General features: G+C 54.4%; 1 protein-coding gene across 1 annotated transcript in view; it reads left to right on the forward strand.

The window, feature by feature from the left end:
• Nucleotides 1-16,803, forward strand: part of CHM (CHM Rab escort protein) — a 99,670-nt gene extending 82,867 nt beyond the window's left edge. Inside the window, exons 13-15 of the mRNA XM_075323070.1 lie at nucleotides 7,378-7,473; nucleotides 16,312-16,475; nucleotides 16,567-16,803. Of these exons, the coding sequence (XP_075179185.1) occupies nucleotides 7,378-7,473; nucleotides 16,312-16,475; nucleotides 16,567-16,800 (494 nt within the window). The 3' untranslated portion in view covers nucleotides 16,801-16,803. The remainder of the gene's footprint in view (nucleotides 1-7,377; nucleotides 7,474-16,311; nucleotides 16,476-16,566) is intronic.
• The last annotated feature ends 734 nt before the right edge of the window (nucleotides 16,804-17,537 follow it).

Raw genomic sequence — 17,537 nt, forward strand, 5'->3', positions numbered from 1 at the left:
TTAGTGCAGATTTGATGTCTTGGATTTTCGACACAGTTGCATCAAATTTAGAAATCTTGTTACTAGTGTATACTTTATCTTCTCCTTTTTATAAGACACACCCCAAATTTAGAGGGGAAAAAAATGGAGTCTATTTTATAATCCGGTGGGGTCTTACCTGGGAGGGGGGGCGACAGAGGTGGTGGCGCGGGGGTCACAGGAGGCAGGGCAGTGCTGGAGTACAGCGAGGCTGCAGGTGGTGCAGAGGGGGTCCCAGATGCTCAATGCGGGGCTGCTCTGTGCCAGGGTTGTGGATGCGGATTTGCACTGTGCGGCGCTGCTCTGTGCCAGGGTTGTGGATGCGGATTTGCACTGTGCGGCGCTGCTCTGTGCCAGGGTTGTGGATGCGGATTTGCACTGTGCGGCGCTGCTCTGTGCCAGGGTTGTGGATGCGGATTTGCACTGTGCGGCGCTGCTCTGTGCCAGGGTTGTGGATGCGGATTTGCACTGTGCGGCGCTGCTCTGTGCGACATGGGCCATTCTGAAGATGTCAGTGGTGCGGGCTTCAAAGAAATGGCGGCCAGAGTCAGCTTGTGCGCAGATGAGCACTTGAGCCGAGAGAGCCATCTGCACACGTGCCGACTCTGGGTGCAATTATTTGAAATCCTCACTGCTAACCTCTTCAGAATGGCCAGTGCCTCACTGCCTGCAGGAACCGAGCCGCACCCACAGCCCCGGCGCAGAGCCGAGCCGCACCCACAGCCCCGGCGCAGAGCCGAGCCGCACCCACAGCCCCGGCACAGAGCGTCACCATCCACTGCACAGAGCAGCCCCGGCGCAGAGCCGCACCCACAGCCCCGGCACAGAGCAGAGCAGCACCAAGCGCGCAGCCCCGGCACAGAGCAGAGCCGCGCCCACAGCCCCGGCACAGAGCATCACCATCCACTGCACAGAGCAGCCCCGGCACAGAGCAGAGCCGCGCCCACCGCCCCGGCACAGAGCAGAGCCGCGCCCACCGCCCCGGCACAGAGCAGAGCCGCGCCCACCGCCCCGGCACAGAGCAGAGCCGCGCCCACCGCCCCGGCACAGAGCAGAGCCGCGCCCACCGCCCCGGCACAGAGCAGAGCCGCGCCCACCGCCCCGGCACAGAGCAGAGCCGCGCCCACCGCCCCGGCACAGAGCAGAGCCGCGCCCACCGCCCCGGCACAGAGCAGAGCCGCGCCCACCGCCCCGGCACAGAGCAGAGCCGCGCCCACCGCCCCGGCACAGAGCAGAGCCGCGCCCACCGCCCCGGCACAGAGCAGAGCCGCGCCCACCGCCCCGGCACAGAGCAGAGCCGCGCCCACCGCCCCGGCACAGAGCAGAGCCGCGCCCACCGCCCCGGCACAGAGCAGAGCCGCGCCCACCGCCCCGGCACAGAGCAGAGCCGCGCCCACCGCCGCCCCGGCACAGAGCAGAGCCGCGCCCACCGCCGCCCCGGCACAGAGCAGAGCCGCGCCCACCGCCGCCCCGGCACAGAGCAGAGCCGCGCCCACCGCCGCCCCGGCACAGAGCAGAGCCGCGCCCACCGCCGCCCCGGCACAGAGCAGAGCCGCGCCCACCGCCGCCCCGGCACAGAGCAGAGCCGCGCCCACCGCCGCCCCGGCACAGAGCAGAGCCGCGCCCACCGCCGCCCCGGCACAGAGCAGAGCCGCGCCCACCGCCGCCCCGGCACAGAGCAGAGCCGCGCCCACCGCCGCCCCGGCACAGAGCAGAGCCGCGCCCACCGCCGCCCCGGCACAGAGCAGAGCCGCGCCCACCGCCGCCCCGGCACAGAGCAGAGCCGCGCCCACCGCCGCCCCGGCACAGAGCAGAGCCGCGCCCACCGCCGCCCCGGCACAGAGCAGAGCCGCGCCCACCGCCGCCCCGGCACAGAGCAGAGCCGCGCCCACCGCCGCCCCGGCACAGAGCAGAGCCGCGCCCACCGCCGCCCCGGCACAGAGCAGAGCCGCGCCCACCGCCGCCCCGGCACAGAGCAGAGCCGCGCCCACCGCCGCCCCGGCACAGAGCAGAGCCGCGCCCACCGCCGCCCCGGCACAGAGCAGAGCCGCGCCCACCGCCGCCCCGGCACAGAGCAGAGCCGCGCCCACCGCCGCCCCGGCACAGAGCAGAGCCGCGCCCACCGCCGCCCCGGCACAGAGCAGAGCCGCGCCCACCGCCGCCCCGGCACAGAGCAGAGCCGCGCCCACCGCCGCCCCGGCACAGAGCAGAGCCGCGCCCACCGCCGCCCCGGCACAGAGCAGAGCCGCGCCCACCGCCGCCCCGGCACAGAGCAGAGCCGCGCCCATCGCCGCCCCGGCACAGAGCATCACCATCCACTGCACAGAGCAGCCCCGGCACAGAGCAGAGCCGCGCCCACCGCCCCGGCACAGAGCAGAGCCGCGCCCACCGCCCCGGCACAGAGCAGAGCCGCGCCCACCGCCCCGGCACAGAGCAGAGCCGCGCCCACCGCCCCGGCACAGAGCAGAGCCGCGCCCATCGCCGCCCCGGCACAGAGCAGAGCCGCGCCCATCGCCGCCCCGGCACAGAGCAGAGCCGCGCCCATCGCCGCCCCGGCACAGAGCAGAGCCGCGCCCATCGCCGCCCCGGCACAGAGCAGAGCCGCGCCCATCGCCGCCCCGGCACAGAGCAGAGCCGCGCCCACAGCCCCGGCACAGAGCATCACCATCCACTGCACAGAGCAGCCCCGGCACAGAGCAGAGCCGCGCCCACCGCCCCGGCACAGAGCAGAGCCGCGCCCACCGCCCCGGCACAGAGCAGAGCCGCGCCCACCGCCCCGGCACAGAGCAGAGCCGCGCCCACCGCCCCGGCACAGAGCAGAGCCGCGCCCACCGCCCCGGCACAGAGCAGAGCCGCGCCCACCGCCCCGGCACAGAGCAGAGCCGCGCCCACCGCCCCGGCACAGAGCAGAGCCGCGCCCACCGCCCCGGCACAGAGCAGAGCCGCGCCCACCGCCCCGGCACAGAGCAGAGCCGCGCCCACCGCCCCGGCACAGAGCAGAGCCGCGCCCACCGCCCCGGCACAGAGCAGAGCCGCGCCCACCGCCCCCCCGGCACAGAGCAGAGCCGCGCCCACCGCCCCCCCGGCACAGAGCAGAGCCGCGCCCACCGCCCCCCCGGCACAGAGCAGAGCCGCGCCCACCGCCCCCCCGGCACAGAGCAGAGCCGCGCCCACCGCCCCCCCGGCACAGAGCAGAGCCGCGCCCACCGCCCCCCCGGCACAGAGCAGAGCCGCGCCCACCGCCCCCCCGGCACAGAGCAGAGCCGCGCCCACCGCCCCCCCGGCACAGAGCAGAGCCGCGCCCACCGCCGCCCCGGCACAGAGCAGAGCCGCGCCCACCGCCGCCCCGGCACAGAGCAGAGCCGCGCCCACCGCCGCCCCGGCACAGAGCAGAGCCGCGCCCACCGCCGCCCCGGCACAGAGCAGAGCCGCGCCCACCGCCGCCCCGGCACAGAGCAGAGCCGCGCCCACCGCCGCCCCGGCACAGAGCAGAGCCGCGCCCACCGCCGCCCCGGCACAGAGCAGAGCCGCGCCCACCGCCGCCCCGGCACAGAGCAGAGCCGCGCCCACCGCCGCCCCGGCACAGAGCAGAGCCGCGCCCATCGCCGCCCCGGCACAGAGCAGAGCCGCGCCCATCGCCGCCCCGGCACAGAGCAGAGCCGCGCCCACCGCCGCCCCGGCACAGAGCAGAGCCGCGCCCACAACCCCGGCACAGAGTATCACCATCCACTGCACAGAGCAGCCCTGGCACAGAGCAGAGCCGCGCCCACAACCCCGGCACAGAGTATCACCATCCACTGCACAGAGCAGCCCTGGCACAGAGCAGAGCCGCGCCCACCGCCCCGGCGCAGAGCAGTATTCGCAGCACACTACATGGCATTGCCCCTGCCTCTTTTGTCCCCTCTTCACCACTCCCCTGTAAGCTGCATTTGGGTTTTAAGACGCACCCCTTCATTTTTCTCCTAAATTTTTGGGAGGAAATGTGTTGTCTTATAATCCGTAAAATACGGTATATAAATAAATTCCCGTTCTCAGCCATGTATATAGCACCAGCAGATACCGCGGCATTGTACGGTGATGGACTTCTGTCCTATTGACCTATGTTTTTTGTTGTTTTTCCTCCGGCGGGTGTCGTGCCTCGTCGGCGCCTCCTGTCGCTCTCCTCATTCTCCCGCACCCCGATGGGAGTATTAACAATAACAAATTGACCTGCAAAATATTTACCGGGGATGAAGCGCGCTCCCCATAAATCCCCGGGCGTGGCGTGTTCACTTCATTAAGAGTAAATGAGATCGGAGTGAGCGATCTGCGCCGTCACACGATGGCGGGAGATAAATATACAAATCTCTCGCCTTTGATCACCCGGCAGGAATGACAGCCGCATAATCGGCATCGCCAGCTGACCGGAACCAAAGTCGTTCGCTCGGGTCCCCCCCCTAAATAAAATAAAAAAACTTCCTGGCGCTAATGACAGAGCGGCGTAGATGAAGCTCATCGCTCTTCTTCCCCGGAGAATTACCTGAAGACAAATGCTGGCGGCGCGGTAACTAATGCCACTCCACCTGCGTAAATCAAACATAATCAGGAGCCGCGCTGATGAGGTTTTATGAGTCCGTCAGACCCGAAATGACACGATAAAGGCGATATTGAAATTAAACGCCGGTGGATTTGATGATTTTATAACCGACTGGAGCAAAAATCTATAAAACCTATTTTAAATCAATTAGTCTTTGCCTTAATGTTTCCCTTCTTAACGACATGTTCCTGATCTGCTAAGTAGTGTGATTAACAGAGACCCACAAATCTGCCCTGGCGGGGGTGGGCAACGCCAGCCAGAAAATTAAAAGGAAAGTTTGGAAGCAAAGAGAGTATCCAACTTTCCCAGACTCCTGAAAGGCAAAATTACTCATTTTGCTGTCAGATTGGGATGGTTGGGAAAGCTGAATATAACATGGCAGCCTGGGGTGGATCGCAGCACAACAAGGCAGATATTGCTGGTGAGGAGTCTGGGAAAGCTGGGTGACCACCTTTATGGTTACTATAATGAGGGGCATATTGGTTGGCACGGGGATATTAGATGTAGTCATCCAGCTTTATGGATTGTGAACAGTTAATCTGCCCAAATATGTAATGATACAAATGATATCTATGGCAGATTTGCTTCTCAGGAGTCTGGGAAAGCTGGATGACCACCTTTTATGGTAACTGTAATGAGGGGCATATTGGTTGGCACGTTGTTATTAGATGTAGTCATCCAGCTTTACGAATTCTGAATAGTAAATCTGCCCAAATATGCAGTGATATTTGATATATCCATGGCATATTTTCTTCTCAGGAGTCTGGGAAAGCTGGATGAGAAGCACTAAAGCCACCCAGCTTTTCATAACACCTGAATGGTACATCCAATTACTTGTGCATTTATCCATCCTGTTCTTTCATCTCTGTGCATTGGTCAGATCTGCTGTTCAGGAGCCTGGAAAAGCTGAATCAGTAGTAATGTGGCTGCCAGGCTCAGAAATGGAAACACAGTGTGGATCGGAGCACAACAAGGCAGATTTTGCTGTTCAGGAGTCTGGGAAAGCTGGGTGACAAGGTTTACTGTAGCTGAAATGAGGGGCATATTGGTTGGCACGGGGATATTTGAGAGTCATCCAGCTTTACGGAATCTGACTGGCAAATCGGCCCATATCTGCAGTGATATAAATTATATATCAATGTCAGATTTGCTTCTCAGTAGTCTGGGAAAGCTGGATGAGAAGCACTAAAGTCACCCAGCTTTCCTTAAAGCCTGAATGGTATATCTGATTACTTGTACAACTTGTTCTCCCATCTCTGTGCATTGGTCGGATCTGCTGTGCAGGAGCCTGGAAAAGCTGAATCAATAGTAATGTGGCTGCCCGGCACAGAAATAAAAGCATTGATCACTGCACAGCAATGCATATTTCCTTATTAGGTGCCCAGAAAAGCTGGGTGATTGACATATTGGTTTGCACTTGCAGTGCAATCACCAGTAAGATTTTCTCAGGGGCTGTGACCCAGCTTTACTGATCCTGAACGGCAAATCTGCTCCGGTTTGCAGTAATATGGCGTTATTGGAGGAAGATTGCCTGTTCCTGAGTGTAGGTGGGCTGTCAGATTGGTCACCCAGCTTTCTCAGACCCCTATAGATTGAGATGAGAACAGGAGGATGAATCGCAGCAGTCTAGGAAAGCTGGGTGATCACATTTTGGGTGGCCGTGTGGGTCACCCAGCTTTTCCTGAATGGATATAAATTATGGTCACTTGTCACAGAGCAAGGTTATAAGCTCGGGGGATAAAATCGGGCAGGTGTTCCGGTTCTGGACGTGTGGATGATGATGCGGATTCACAAATCGGTCTCATTTTGCTGCTGCAGACATTCTCCATGGTGGGACGCGGACGTATAAAGACGCAGCGCGTTTCATCCCCAGCCCCTTCACCCCTGTGCGCCTCGGCAATGGCCGCTTTGTCCTCTTCATCTCATTGTTACATTGTTGCCATCTTTGGGCAAAAGCTAAAAAAAAAAAGTTTTGTCAATAATTAGAGCAGATTTCATTAAACTAGCAGTGCCCATCTTCGGCGGGGTTTGGCGGCGCTCGGCGCTCCCGTCCTCTGCGGCCCGGCTCCGTGTGTCAGTGGGCGAGATAATTGTCGGGTTGCAGACTACATAGGCCCCACTGTTTTAAAGCTATGATCGGATTACGGCACCAAACCAGATGAGACTAATTATTATTAAACATGAAAAGGAGATTGTACCTCGTTAAGACTTTGATCTCCTGTGATAAAGGAAAAAAAATCCGGTTCATTAAAAGTTTATGGAAGTTGTATACCAAAGTCTTTGGAGACTTAAAGTGTCCTTTGATTGCCAATGGGCATCAGACAGTCGCTTTGTAGAACCAAATGATGTTTGTATTTGTCGGCCGGCGCGTCTATTAATTACGCCGTTCCTTTCAGTATTGTTGCCTTACTTCACCTAATGAGGAAACACATCAAGCATTAATGGGAAAAACAACACCCAAAACTGGAACTTTTCATCAATTTTCTGTTTTGTTTTGGCTTCCTTTGATGTTCTGACTCCTTTTGTGGAACTACAAGGCGCAGCATGCCGCCCCCGGGTCACTTACCTCTGGTGTAAGCCACAACAATGAGGAAAGAACGGTTCTATCAGATTGGATTAAGAAAATACTAAATGGAGTGCATGGTCCCTTTAAGAATATCAGTTGATACATGTAACAATGAGTTGATACGATCGGCTTCCGTGTAGCAGAGCCCAGATTGTGAACGTCTGTAATCTGCGCTTTGTCGTGTGCATCGCTTCATGTCCTAAATGTCTGGTTACAGATCTCGTCCATCTGACGTGTGCCTCCTCCAAGACGACGGCACGAGACGACCTGGAACCGGTGGTGAAGAAGCTGTTCACACTGGATGCAGAGGAAGGTGAGAGGCAAATAACTAGCTGCACGCTCACCAGTCCTGTGCCCATTATCTACAATATACTGATGACCACGCCCACCAAGCATTGGCCACGCCTACCAGTGCTATAGTCACTCATTAGCATACACTGGTGACCACACCCACTAAGCATTGGTCAACCCACCAGTTCTATAATCACTAATTAGCATATACTGATGACCACACCCACAATGCTATAATCACTCATTAGCATATACTGATGACCACACCCACCAATGCTATAGACACTAATCCGCATACACTGATGAACGCACCCACTAATAATTGTTCATACCTACCAATTCTATAGGAAATAAATATTACTATATAATCATCACACCCATCAATACTGTGCTGTGCAATTTATTTACAATATACTTCCCTTATTTGGCTAACCACACCCACTCAGAATCGTCCACACCCACCAATGCTATGATATACTCTGACTTATATGGCTGACCACACCCACCAACGCTATGATGTACTCACTGACTGCCTTATATGGCTGACCACACCCACCAACCCTATGATGTAGTCACTGACTGCCTTATATGGCTGACCACACCCACCAACCCTATGATGTACTCACTGACTGCCCTATATGGCTGACCACACCCACCAACCCTATGATGTAGTCACTGACTGCCTTATATGGCTGACCACACCCACCAACCCTATGATGTACTCACTGACTGCCTTATATGGCTGACCACACCCACCAACCCTATGATGTAGTCACTGACTGCCTTATATGGCTGACCACACCCACCAACCCTATGATGTACTCACTGACTGCCCTATATGGCTGACCACACCCACCAACCCTATGATGTACTCACTGACTGCCTTATATGGCTGACCACACCCACCAACCCTATGATGTAGTCACTGACTGCCTTATATGGCTGACCACACCCACCAACCCTATGATGTACTCACTGACTGCCCTATATGGCTGACCACACCCACCAACCCTATGATGTACTCACTGACTGCCCTATATGGCTGACCACACCCACCAACCCTATGATGTAGTCACTGACTGCCTTATATGGCTGACCACACCCACCAACCCTATGATGTACTCACTGACTACCTTATATGGCTGACCACACCCACCAACCCTATGATGTAGTCACTGACTGCCTTATATGGCTGACCACACCCACCAACCCTATGATGTACTCACTGACTGCCCTATATGGCTGACCACACCCACCAACCCTATGATGTACTCACTGACTGCCCTATATGGCTGACCACACCCACCAACCCTATGATGTAGTCACTGACTGCCTTATATGGCTGACCACACCCACCAACCCTATGATGTACTCACTGACTGCCCTATATGGCTGACCACACCCACCAACCCTATGATGTACTCACTGACTGCCTTATATGGCTGACCACACCCACCAACCCTATGATGTAGTCACTGACTGCCTTATATGGCTGACCACACCCACCAACCCTATGATGTACTCACTGACTGCCCTATATGGCTGACCACACCCACCAACCCTATGATGTAGTCACTGACTGCCTTATATGGCTGACCACACCCACCAACCCTATGATGTACTCACTGACTGCCCTATATGGCTGACCACACCCACCAACGCTATGATGTACTCACTGACTGCCCTATATGGCTGACCACACCCACCAACCCTATGATGTACTCACTGACTGCCCTATATGGCTGACCACACCCACCAACGCTATGATGTACTCACTGACTGCCCTATATGGCTGACCAGACCCACCAACCCTATGATGTACTCACTGACTGCCTTATATGGCTGACCACACCCACCAATGCTATGATGTACGCACTGACTACCTTATATGGCTGACCACACCCACCAACCCTATGATGTACTCACTGACTGCCCTATATGGCTGACCACACCCACCAACCCTATGATGTACTCATTGACTACCCTATATGGCTGACCACACCCACCAACCCTATGATGTACTCATTGACTACCTTATATGGCTGACCACACCCACTCCTCCTGTTCCAGTATCTTTTATGTAGCGATACTGGTTCCATTCTCGGCCTCATTGTGGATGACGTCAGGAGCGGCCGGTCAGCCATGATAGTGTATTTGTTGTCCTCTCTGTACGTGTCCCTGGTAATCAATCAGCGGGTGGGGCGAGCGGGGGCCCATGGCGGGGCGGCCGGACAGTCACCTGCGCCAAAGACCTTCATCCATTTTCCTGCTCTGTGAGTCACAGGAACATTCCAGCGTTAACAACTTTCTAAACTTCTTTATTTCTTTCTTTTTTTTTTTTTCTTTGAGATGCTTTTTGCATTTTATCAAGAGACCATTTGTTCACAGGCTGTTGGATTTAATTAGCATTTTAAACGATTCCCTAACCTTACAGAATCCATGATAAAAGCCTCGCTAATGACATTCCCACTAAAGTTATTCTGACTTATTGGCCAGGCCGACTTTCCCCATAAAAATAAATTCACTAAAATTAAACTTAAAGATGTCCCTAAAAACGTCTCCCGCACCAGTAAATCTAAGGACAGGTGAAGTGTATTGGTCCAGATTGTGATGTTTCAGAAATCCCAATAATCTGGTGTGTGAATGTGACAAGACTTTACCTAATAGTCTGATATGTAAGTTCCTCAGGGGCGGGTCCACTAAATTTAATATTTGATTGGTTCATGGCCTATGGACCGGCCTCCGAGGGGGTGAGAAGTATGTGAATTTCTAATCCTTTCAAGGATTTCAGGGGTTTACAAAGCTAAGTTGTAGTGTCCTGGATGGAAAGTGATTGTCACCTGGAGTCGGTGGTTACCAGAGATGCATTCTGTAACGCAATAGCAGCGCTCCACAGAAAATATGTATTGACTCCTAAGTTTTCCCAGAACCTCTAATTCCTTCATTTATAGAAAGATTCCTGATTTTTCAGTGTGAGGTCCCAGAGAATGGCTCCCATAAATATCCATCAACTTGCTTTACCTGTAAATATTGTGTGGGCTGTGGTTTTATGGGAGGAGTCAGGCGGTGGCCTCATGAGGCAAGGAGTTGGGCAGTGGCCTCGTGGGGGGAGCAGTCGGGCAGTGGTCCTGTTCGGGGATTGAATGTGGTCATTATCCTTGAGGGGGTGGGGGAGGAGTCGGGTGGGGGGCAAAGGCAGGCAGTGTCCTCGTGGGCGGGAGGCAGGCTGTGACCTTGTGGGGGGTTAGTCGGGCAGTGGCCTCGTTGGGTGGTGACCTCTTAGGGGGGAGTTGGGTGGTGGCCTCGTGGCGGGGAAGGTGGGTTGTGTCTTCATGGAGGGGTGAAAGTGGGCGGTGGCCGCATAGGGGGGAAGCGGTCGGTGGCCTCGTAGGGGGGAAGCGGTCGGTGGCATTGTGAGGGGGGAGGTGGGCGGTGGCCTTGTGGGGTGGGGGAGATGGGTGGTGGCTTTGTTGTGGGAAAAGTTGAGTGGAGGCCTTGTGGAGGGAGGAAGGTAGCTCCGTGCTTGTGTAGGTGGGTGGTGCCCTTTTGGGGGGGGGGGGGAGAGTTTGGCTGTGGCCCCGTTGGAGGGGAGAATCAAGCTGTGGCCTCTTGTAGGGGGTTTGCCGGATTGTGGCTTATTTTTGGGGAGGGGGGGGAATTTGAGTGGTGGTCTCGTGAGGGGGTATTGGGCTTTTGTCTCATGGGGTGGAGATGGGATGTGGCTTCATGGGGAGTAGATGAGCTGTGGTCTCGTGGGGGGAGTCAGGGTTTTGTATCATGGGGAGGGGAGATGGGCTTTGGTTCTGTGGGGGGATGTGGGCCGTAGCTTTCTGGGTCTCGGTGAGTGATTTAGTTTAGTATTTGGCGCTGGGCATTACTTTTATGAATGGAGTTTGGCTTTCGGCTGAGGACCGGGCACAGGTTGGGTGCGTCCTGGTGTTTTTTGGTGACTTTTCTCCACCATGTAGTACTTGCATCCGCAGTGGCATCGCCCCCGGTGTACCCGCCGCCAGTTACATCTCCGGTCTCTGATCCTCACACAATCTTCTGCTGTGGACTCTGTTATTTTGGGAAAAGAAAGCAATTATCATATGAAGAAATGACACTTAATAACTAGGTATCGGGATCAGCGAGCGGCCCGTACACAGGCGCTTACACGAGACGCGCGTGTGGCGGAGCCTTTCATCTGCTTAGTGGAATCCATCAGCCTCCGGTGCCCCCCTCGTCATGTTTATTGCCGTACCCTGACATTTGTATTAATGACTTCGCTGACATTTCAGCCTCACATCTCCGCAGGTTCTTTATATCTCGGTAATAATACAAAACGGATTTAATCCAGTTTAGTCGGATGCTGCAAAATACGTAATTGTATAAATTCTGGTGCCTCCGTCTGACGCCGAGCACTTATGTAGATTTTCTGTGTTCTGGGGTATTTGTTACGACCTCCTCACGACAATGAGTCAAGATGGGGGGGGGGGAGCAGATGGAGGGTTACAATGTATCCGCTCCGAGTGTACAGCCCTATACAATGTATTCATTACTCAGGTCTGCAGGGAAATTGTTTGAAAAAGGTGATTTTTTTTTTATAGACTTTGTTTTGTGGAACTCCGTAAAAACATTGAAATATTTCCATCGTGTACAGTTTTTTGCACAAACACTGACCCTATAAGCTGCAAAAAGAATAGGATTCCAAAAGGAGCGGGGACAAGAATCATCACCGGAGCCATCGAGGAGATCTTTGTGACCTGGACTCTCCGGCCACCGCTCCACATTGAGCCGGGACTGATGAAGCAGATTGTGAAATCTCTACTGACAGAAGGAGGCGACTTCTCCCGTGTGCCACGGGTCAGTGACCGTCCGAAGCTAAACTGGAGGAAGGCATTTTTGTGGGTCCGGATATTCAGAAACTCATGAAGGACGACGTGTTCAAAAGAAAAATGAAAGCTGTCGAAAAAAGAGCTTGGGATTCTTTCAAAGAAGTCGGGAAGAAATTAGGCAAAAACAAAGGTCCAAAATTTAAGTCCGTGCTGAAACGTTTCAAGCCTTGGGTTGTCTGAGGATTCTGAAGTTATATTGTATACATTCCCATTTGGACAACTTTCCTGGAAATCTCTGTGCTGATAGCGAAGAACAAGGAGAGACATTTCATCAGGCTATCAAGGAGATGGAAGGACAACACCAAGGTGGATGGAAGGGGAAGATGACGGGGACAATATCAAAGAAGAGGGAAGGTGAAGATGATGGAGACAATACCAAAGAATAGGGAAGGTGAAGATGATGGGGGACGATACCAAGGTAGAGGGAAGGTGAAGATGATGGGGGACGATACCAAGGTAGATGGAAGGTGAAGATGATGGGGGACGATACCAAGGTAGAGGGAAGGTGAAGATGATGGGGGACGATACCAAGGTAGATGGAAGGTGAAGATGATGGGGGACGATACCAAGGTAGATGGAAGGTGAAGATGATGGGGGACGATACCAAGGAAGATGGAAGGTGAAGATGATGGGAGATGACACCAAGGTGGATGGAAGGTGAAGATGACGGGGACAATACCAAAGAATAGGGAAGGTGAAGATGATGGGGGACGAGACCAAGGTAGATGGAAGGTGAAGATGATGGGGGACGATACCAAGGAAGATGGAAGGTGAAGATGATGGGGGACGATACCAAGGTAGATGGAAGGTGAAGATGATGGGGGATGATACCAAGGTAGATGGAAGGTGAAGATGATGGGAGATGACACCAAGCTGGATGGAAGGGGAAGATGACGGGGACAATACCAAAGAATAGGGAAGGTGAAGATGATGGGGGACGATACCAAGGTATATAGAAGGTGAAGATGATGGGGGACGAGACCAAGGTGGAGGGAAGGTGAAGATGATGGGGGACAATACCAAAGAAGATAGAAGGTGAAGATGATGGGGGACAATACCAAGGTAGATGGAAGGTGAAGATGATGGGGGACGATACCAAGGTAGATGGAAGGTGAAGATGATGGGGGACGATACCAAGGTAGATGGAAGGTGAAGATGATGGGGGACGATACCAAGGTAGATGGAAGGTGAAGATGATGTGGGACGATACCGATGTAGATGGAAGGTGAAGATGATGGGGGACGATACCAAGGTAGATGGAAGGTGAAGATGATGGGGACAATATCAAAGAAGATGGAAGGTGAAGATGATGGGGGACGAGACTAAGGTAGATGGAAGGTGAAGATGATGGAGGACGATACCAAGGTAGATGGAAGGTGAAGATGATGGGGGACGATACCAAGGTAGATGGAAGGTGAAGATGATGGGGGACGATACCAAGGTAGATGGAAGGTGAAGATGATGGGGGACGATACCAAGGAAGATGGAAGGTGAAGATGATGGGGGACGATACCGATGTAGATGGAAGGTGAAGATGATGGGGGACAATACCAAGGTAGATGGAAGGTGAACATGATGGGGGACAATACCAAAGAAGAGGGAAGGTGAAGATGATGGAGGATGAGACCAAGGTAGATGGAAGGTGAAGATGATGGGGACAATATCAAAGAAGAGGGAAGGTGAAGATGATGGGGGACAATACCAAAAAAGAGGGAAGGTGAAGATGATGGGGGACGTTACCAAGGTAGATGGAAGGTGAGGATGATGGGGGACGAGACCAAGGTAGATGGAAGGTGAAGATGATGGGGGATGATACCAAGGAAGATGGAAGGTGAAGATGATGGGGGACGATACCAAGGATGATGGAAGGTGAAGATAATGGGGGACAATACCAAAAAAGAGGGAAGGTGAAGATGATGGGGGACGTTACCAAGGTAGATGGAAGGTGAGGATGATGGGGGACGAGACCAAGGTAGATGGAAGGTGAAGATGATGGGGGACGATACCAAGGAAGATGGAAGGTGAAGATGATGGGGGACGATACCAAGGATGATGGAAGGTGAAGATGATGGGGGACGATACCAAGGATGATGGAAGGTGAAGATAATGGGGGACAATACCAAAAAAGAGGGAAGGTGAAGATGATGGGGGACGAGACCAAGGTAGATGGAAGGTGAAGATGATGGGGGACGATACCAAGGAAGATGGAAGGTGAAGATGATGGGGACAATATCAAAGAAGATGGAAGGTGAAGATGATGGGGGACGAGACTAAGGTAGATGGAAGGTGAAGATGATGGAGGACGATACCAAGGTAGATGGAAGGTGAAGATGATGGGGACAATATCAAAGAAGATGGAAGGTGAAGATGATGGGGGACGAGACTAAGGTAGATGGAAGGTGAAGATGATGGAGGACGATACCAAGGTAGATGGAAGGTGAAGATGATGGGGGACGATACCAAGGTAGATGGAAGGTGAAGATGATGGGGGACGATACCAAGGAAGATGGAAGGTGAAGATGATGGGGGACGATACCGATGTAGATGGAAGGTGAAGATGATGGGGGACAATACCAAGGTAGATGGAAGGTGAACATGATGGGGGACAATACCAAAGAAGAGGGAAGGTGAAGATGATGGAGGATGAGACCAAGGTAGATGGAAGGTGAAGATGATGGGGACAATATCAAAGAAGAGGGAAGGTGAAGATGATGGGAGACAATACCAAAAAAGAGGGAAGGTGAAGATGATGGGGGACGTTACCAAGGTAGATGGAAGGTGAGGATGATGGGGGACGAGACCAAGGTAGATGGAAGGTGAAGATGATGGGGGACGATACCAAGGATGATGGAAGGTGAAGATGATGGGGGACGATACCAAGGATGATGGAAGGTGAAGATGATGGGGGACAATACCAAAAAAGAGGGAAGGTGAAGATGATGGGGGACGTTACCAAGGTAGATGGAAGGTGAGGATGATGGGGGACGAGACCAAGGTAGATGGAAGGTGAAGATGATTGGGGACGATACCAAGGAAGATGGAAGGTGAAGATGATGGGGGACGATACCAAGGTAGATGGAAGGTGAAGATGATGAGGGACGATACAAAGGAAGATGGAAGGTGAAGATGATGGGGGACGATACCAAGGTAGATGGAAGGTGAAGATGATTGGGGATGATACCAAGGAAGATGGAAGGTGAAGATGATGGGGGACGATACCAAGGTAGATGGAAGGTGAAGATGATGGGGGACGATACCAAGGTAGATGGAAGGTGAAGATGATGGGGGGGCGACTGCTGGAGGCTTCACAGAGAAGATCTGCAGCTTCTATATGAGGAAAGAGATCAAGAGAAAAGGAAAAGCAAGAATTTCCAGTAAATATATAGGTATAGCAGGAAATCTGTGTGGAGTCCATTAAATACAAAACTACAGTTTTCACCCAATTTGAGTGAAATTTTGCATGGCCCGTATATATGACCCCAGACTAAACCTACTGCAAACATTAATCCTGATCCTGAGTTACCTCCTGTATTATACTCCAGAGCTGCACTCACTATTCTGCTGGTGCAGTCACTGTGTACATACATTACATTACTGACCCTGAGTTACTTCCTGTATTATACTCCAGAGCTGCACTCACTATTCTGCTGGTGCAGTCACTGTGCACATACATTACTGATCCTGAGTTACCTCCTGTATTATACTCCAGAGCTGCACTCACTATTCTGCTAGTGCAGTCACTGTGTACATACATTACATTACTGATCCTGAGTTACCTCCTGTGTTATACTCCGGAGCTGCACTCACTATTCTGCTGGTGCAGTCACTGTGCACATACATTACATTACTGATCCTGAGTTACCTTCTTCTGTTACTGATGATGTCACTGTCTTTCCTCAGTGTTACTTATGATGTCACTGTCCTGTTACTGATGATGTCACTGTCTCTCCTCAGTGTTACTGATGATGTCACTGTTTTTGTAGATCGGGGCACAGAGCTGGAGAAGCCGCAGGCCCTGTGGGTTTTGTACTTTAACATGAGAGACTCGTCTGTGATCGAGCGTCAGTCGTATACTGGACTCCCCTCTAACGTGTTTGTGTGCAGCGGACCTGACACCGGCTTCGGCTATGATGTCGCAGTGCAGCAGGTAATTACGTCCCGTGATTCTATCTTCCTAGCATGGAAGCTGCACCTATTCTTTGCATATTTTGACTGTTTTTGAATCTTTTCTTTTCCAGGCGGAGAATATATTCCGTCAGATGTTTCCCACTGAGGAGTTCTGTCCTCCAGCACCAAACCCAGAAGATATCATATACGACACGGAACCTGCACAGCCCGACACGGAACCTGCACAGCCCGACACGGAACCTGCACAGCCCGACCCGAGCGAGCCTAACCCATCAGTGGAGCTGACGGCAGAAGCATCAAGTGAAAACCTATCCAAAGCTGCGGAGGAGCCACCGGCGGAATGATCTTACAGAAGAGACGGCCTTCTCTGCCACCAATCCTACAGACGTGCCAGCCTCCACCAACGATCCTACAGACGTGCCTGCCTTCGCCGCCGCCAATCCTACAGACGTGCCTGCCTGCTCCGCCAATGATCCTACAGACATGCCGGCCTCCACCACCGATCCTACAGACGTGACAATTATCTCCGCCACCGATCCTACAGACGTGCCGGCCTCCACCAATGATCCTACAGCTGTGACTGCCTTCTCCGCCACCAATCCTACAGACGTGCCGGCCTCCTCCGCCACCAATCCTACAGACGTGCCGGCCTCCACCACCGATCCTACAGCTGTGACTGCCTTCTCCGCCACCAATCCTACAGACCTGCCGGCCTCCTCCGCCACCGATCCTACAGACGTGCCGGCCTCCGCCACCGATCCTACAGACGTGCCGGCCTCCACCACCGATCCTACAGACGTGCCGGCCTCCACCACCGATCCTACAGACGTGCCGGCCTCCACCACCGATCCTACAGACGTGCCGGCCTCCACCACCGATCCTACAGACGTGCCGGCCTCCACCACCGATCCTACAGACGTGCCGGCCTCCACCACCGATCCTACAGACGTGCCGGCCTCCACCACCGATCCTACAGACGTGCCGGCCTCCACCACCGATCCTACAGACGTGCCGGCCTCCACCACCGATCCTACAGACGTGCCGGCCTCCACCACCGATCCTACAGACGTGCCGGCCTCCA

This window comes from Anomaloglossus baeobatrachus, chromosome 9 (assembly GCF_048569485.1).
Source record: "Anomaloglossus baeobatrachus isolate aAnoBae1 chromosome 9, aAnoBae1.hap1, whole genome shotgun sequence".
Taxonomy (NCBI): Eukaryota; Metazoa; Chordata; class Amphibia; order Anura; family Aromobatidae; genus Anomaloglossus; species Anomaloglossus baeobatrachus.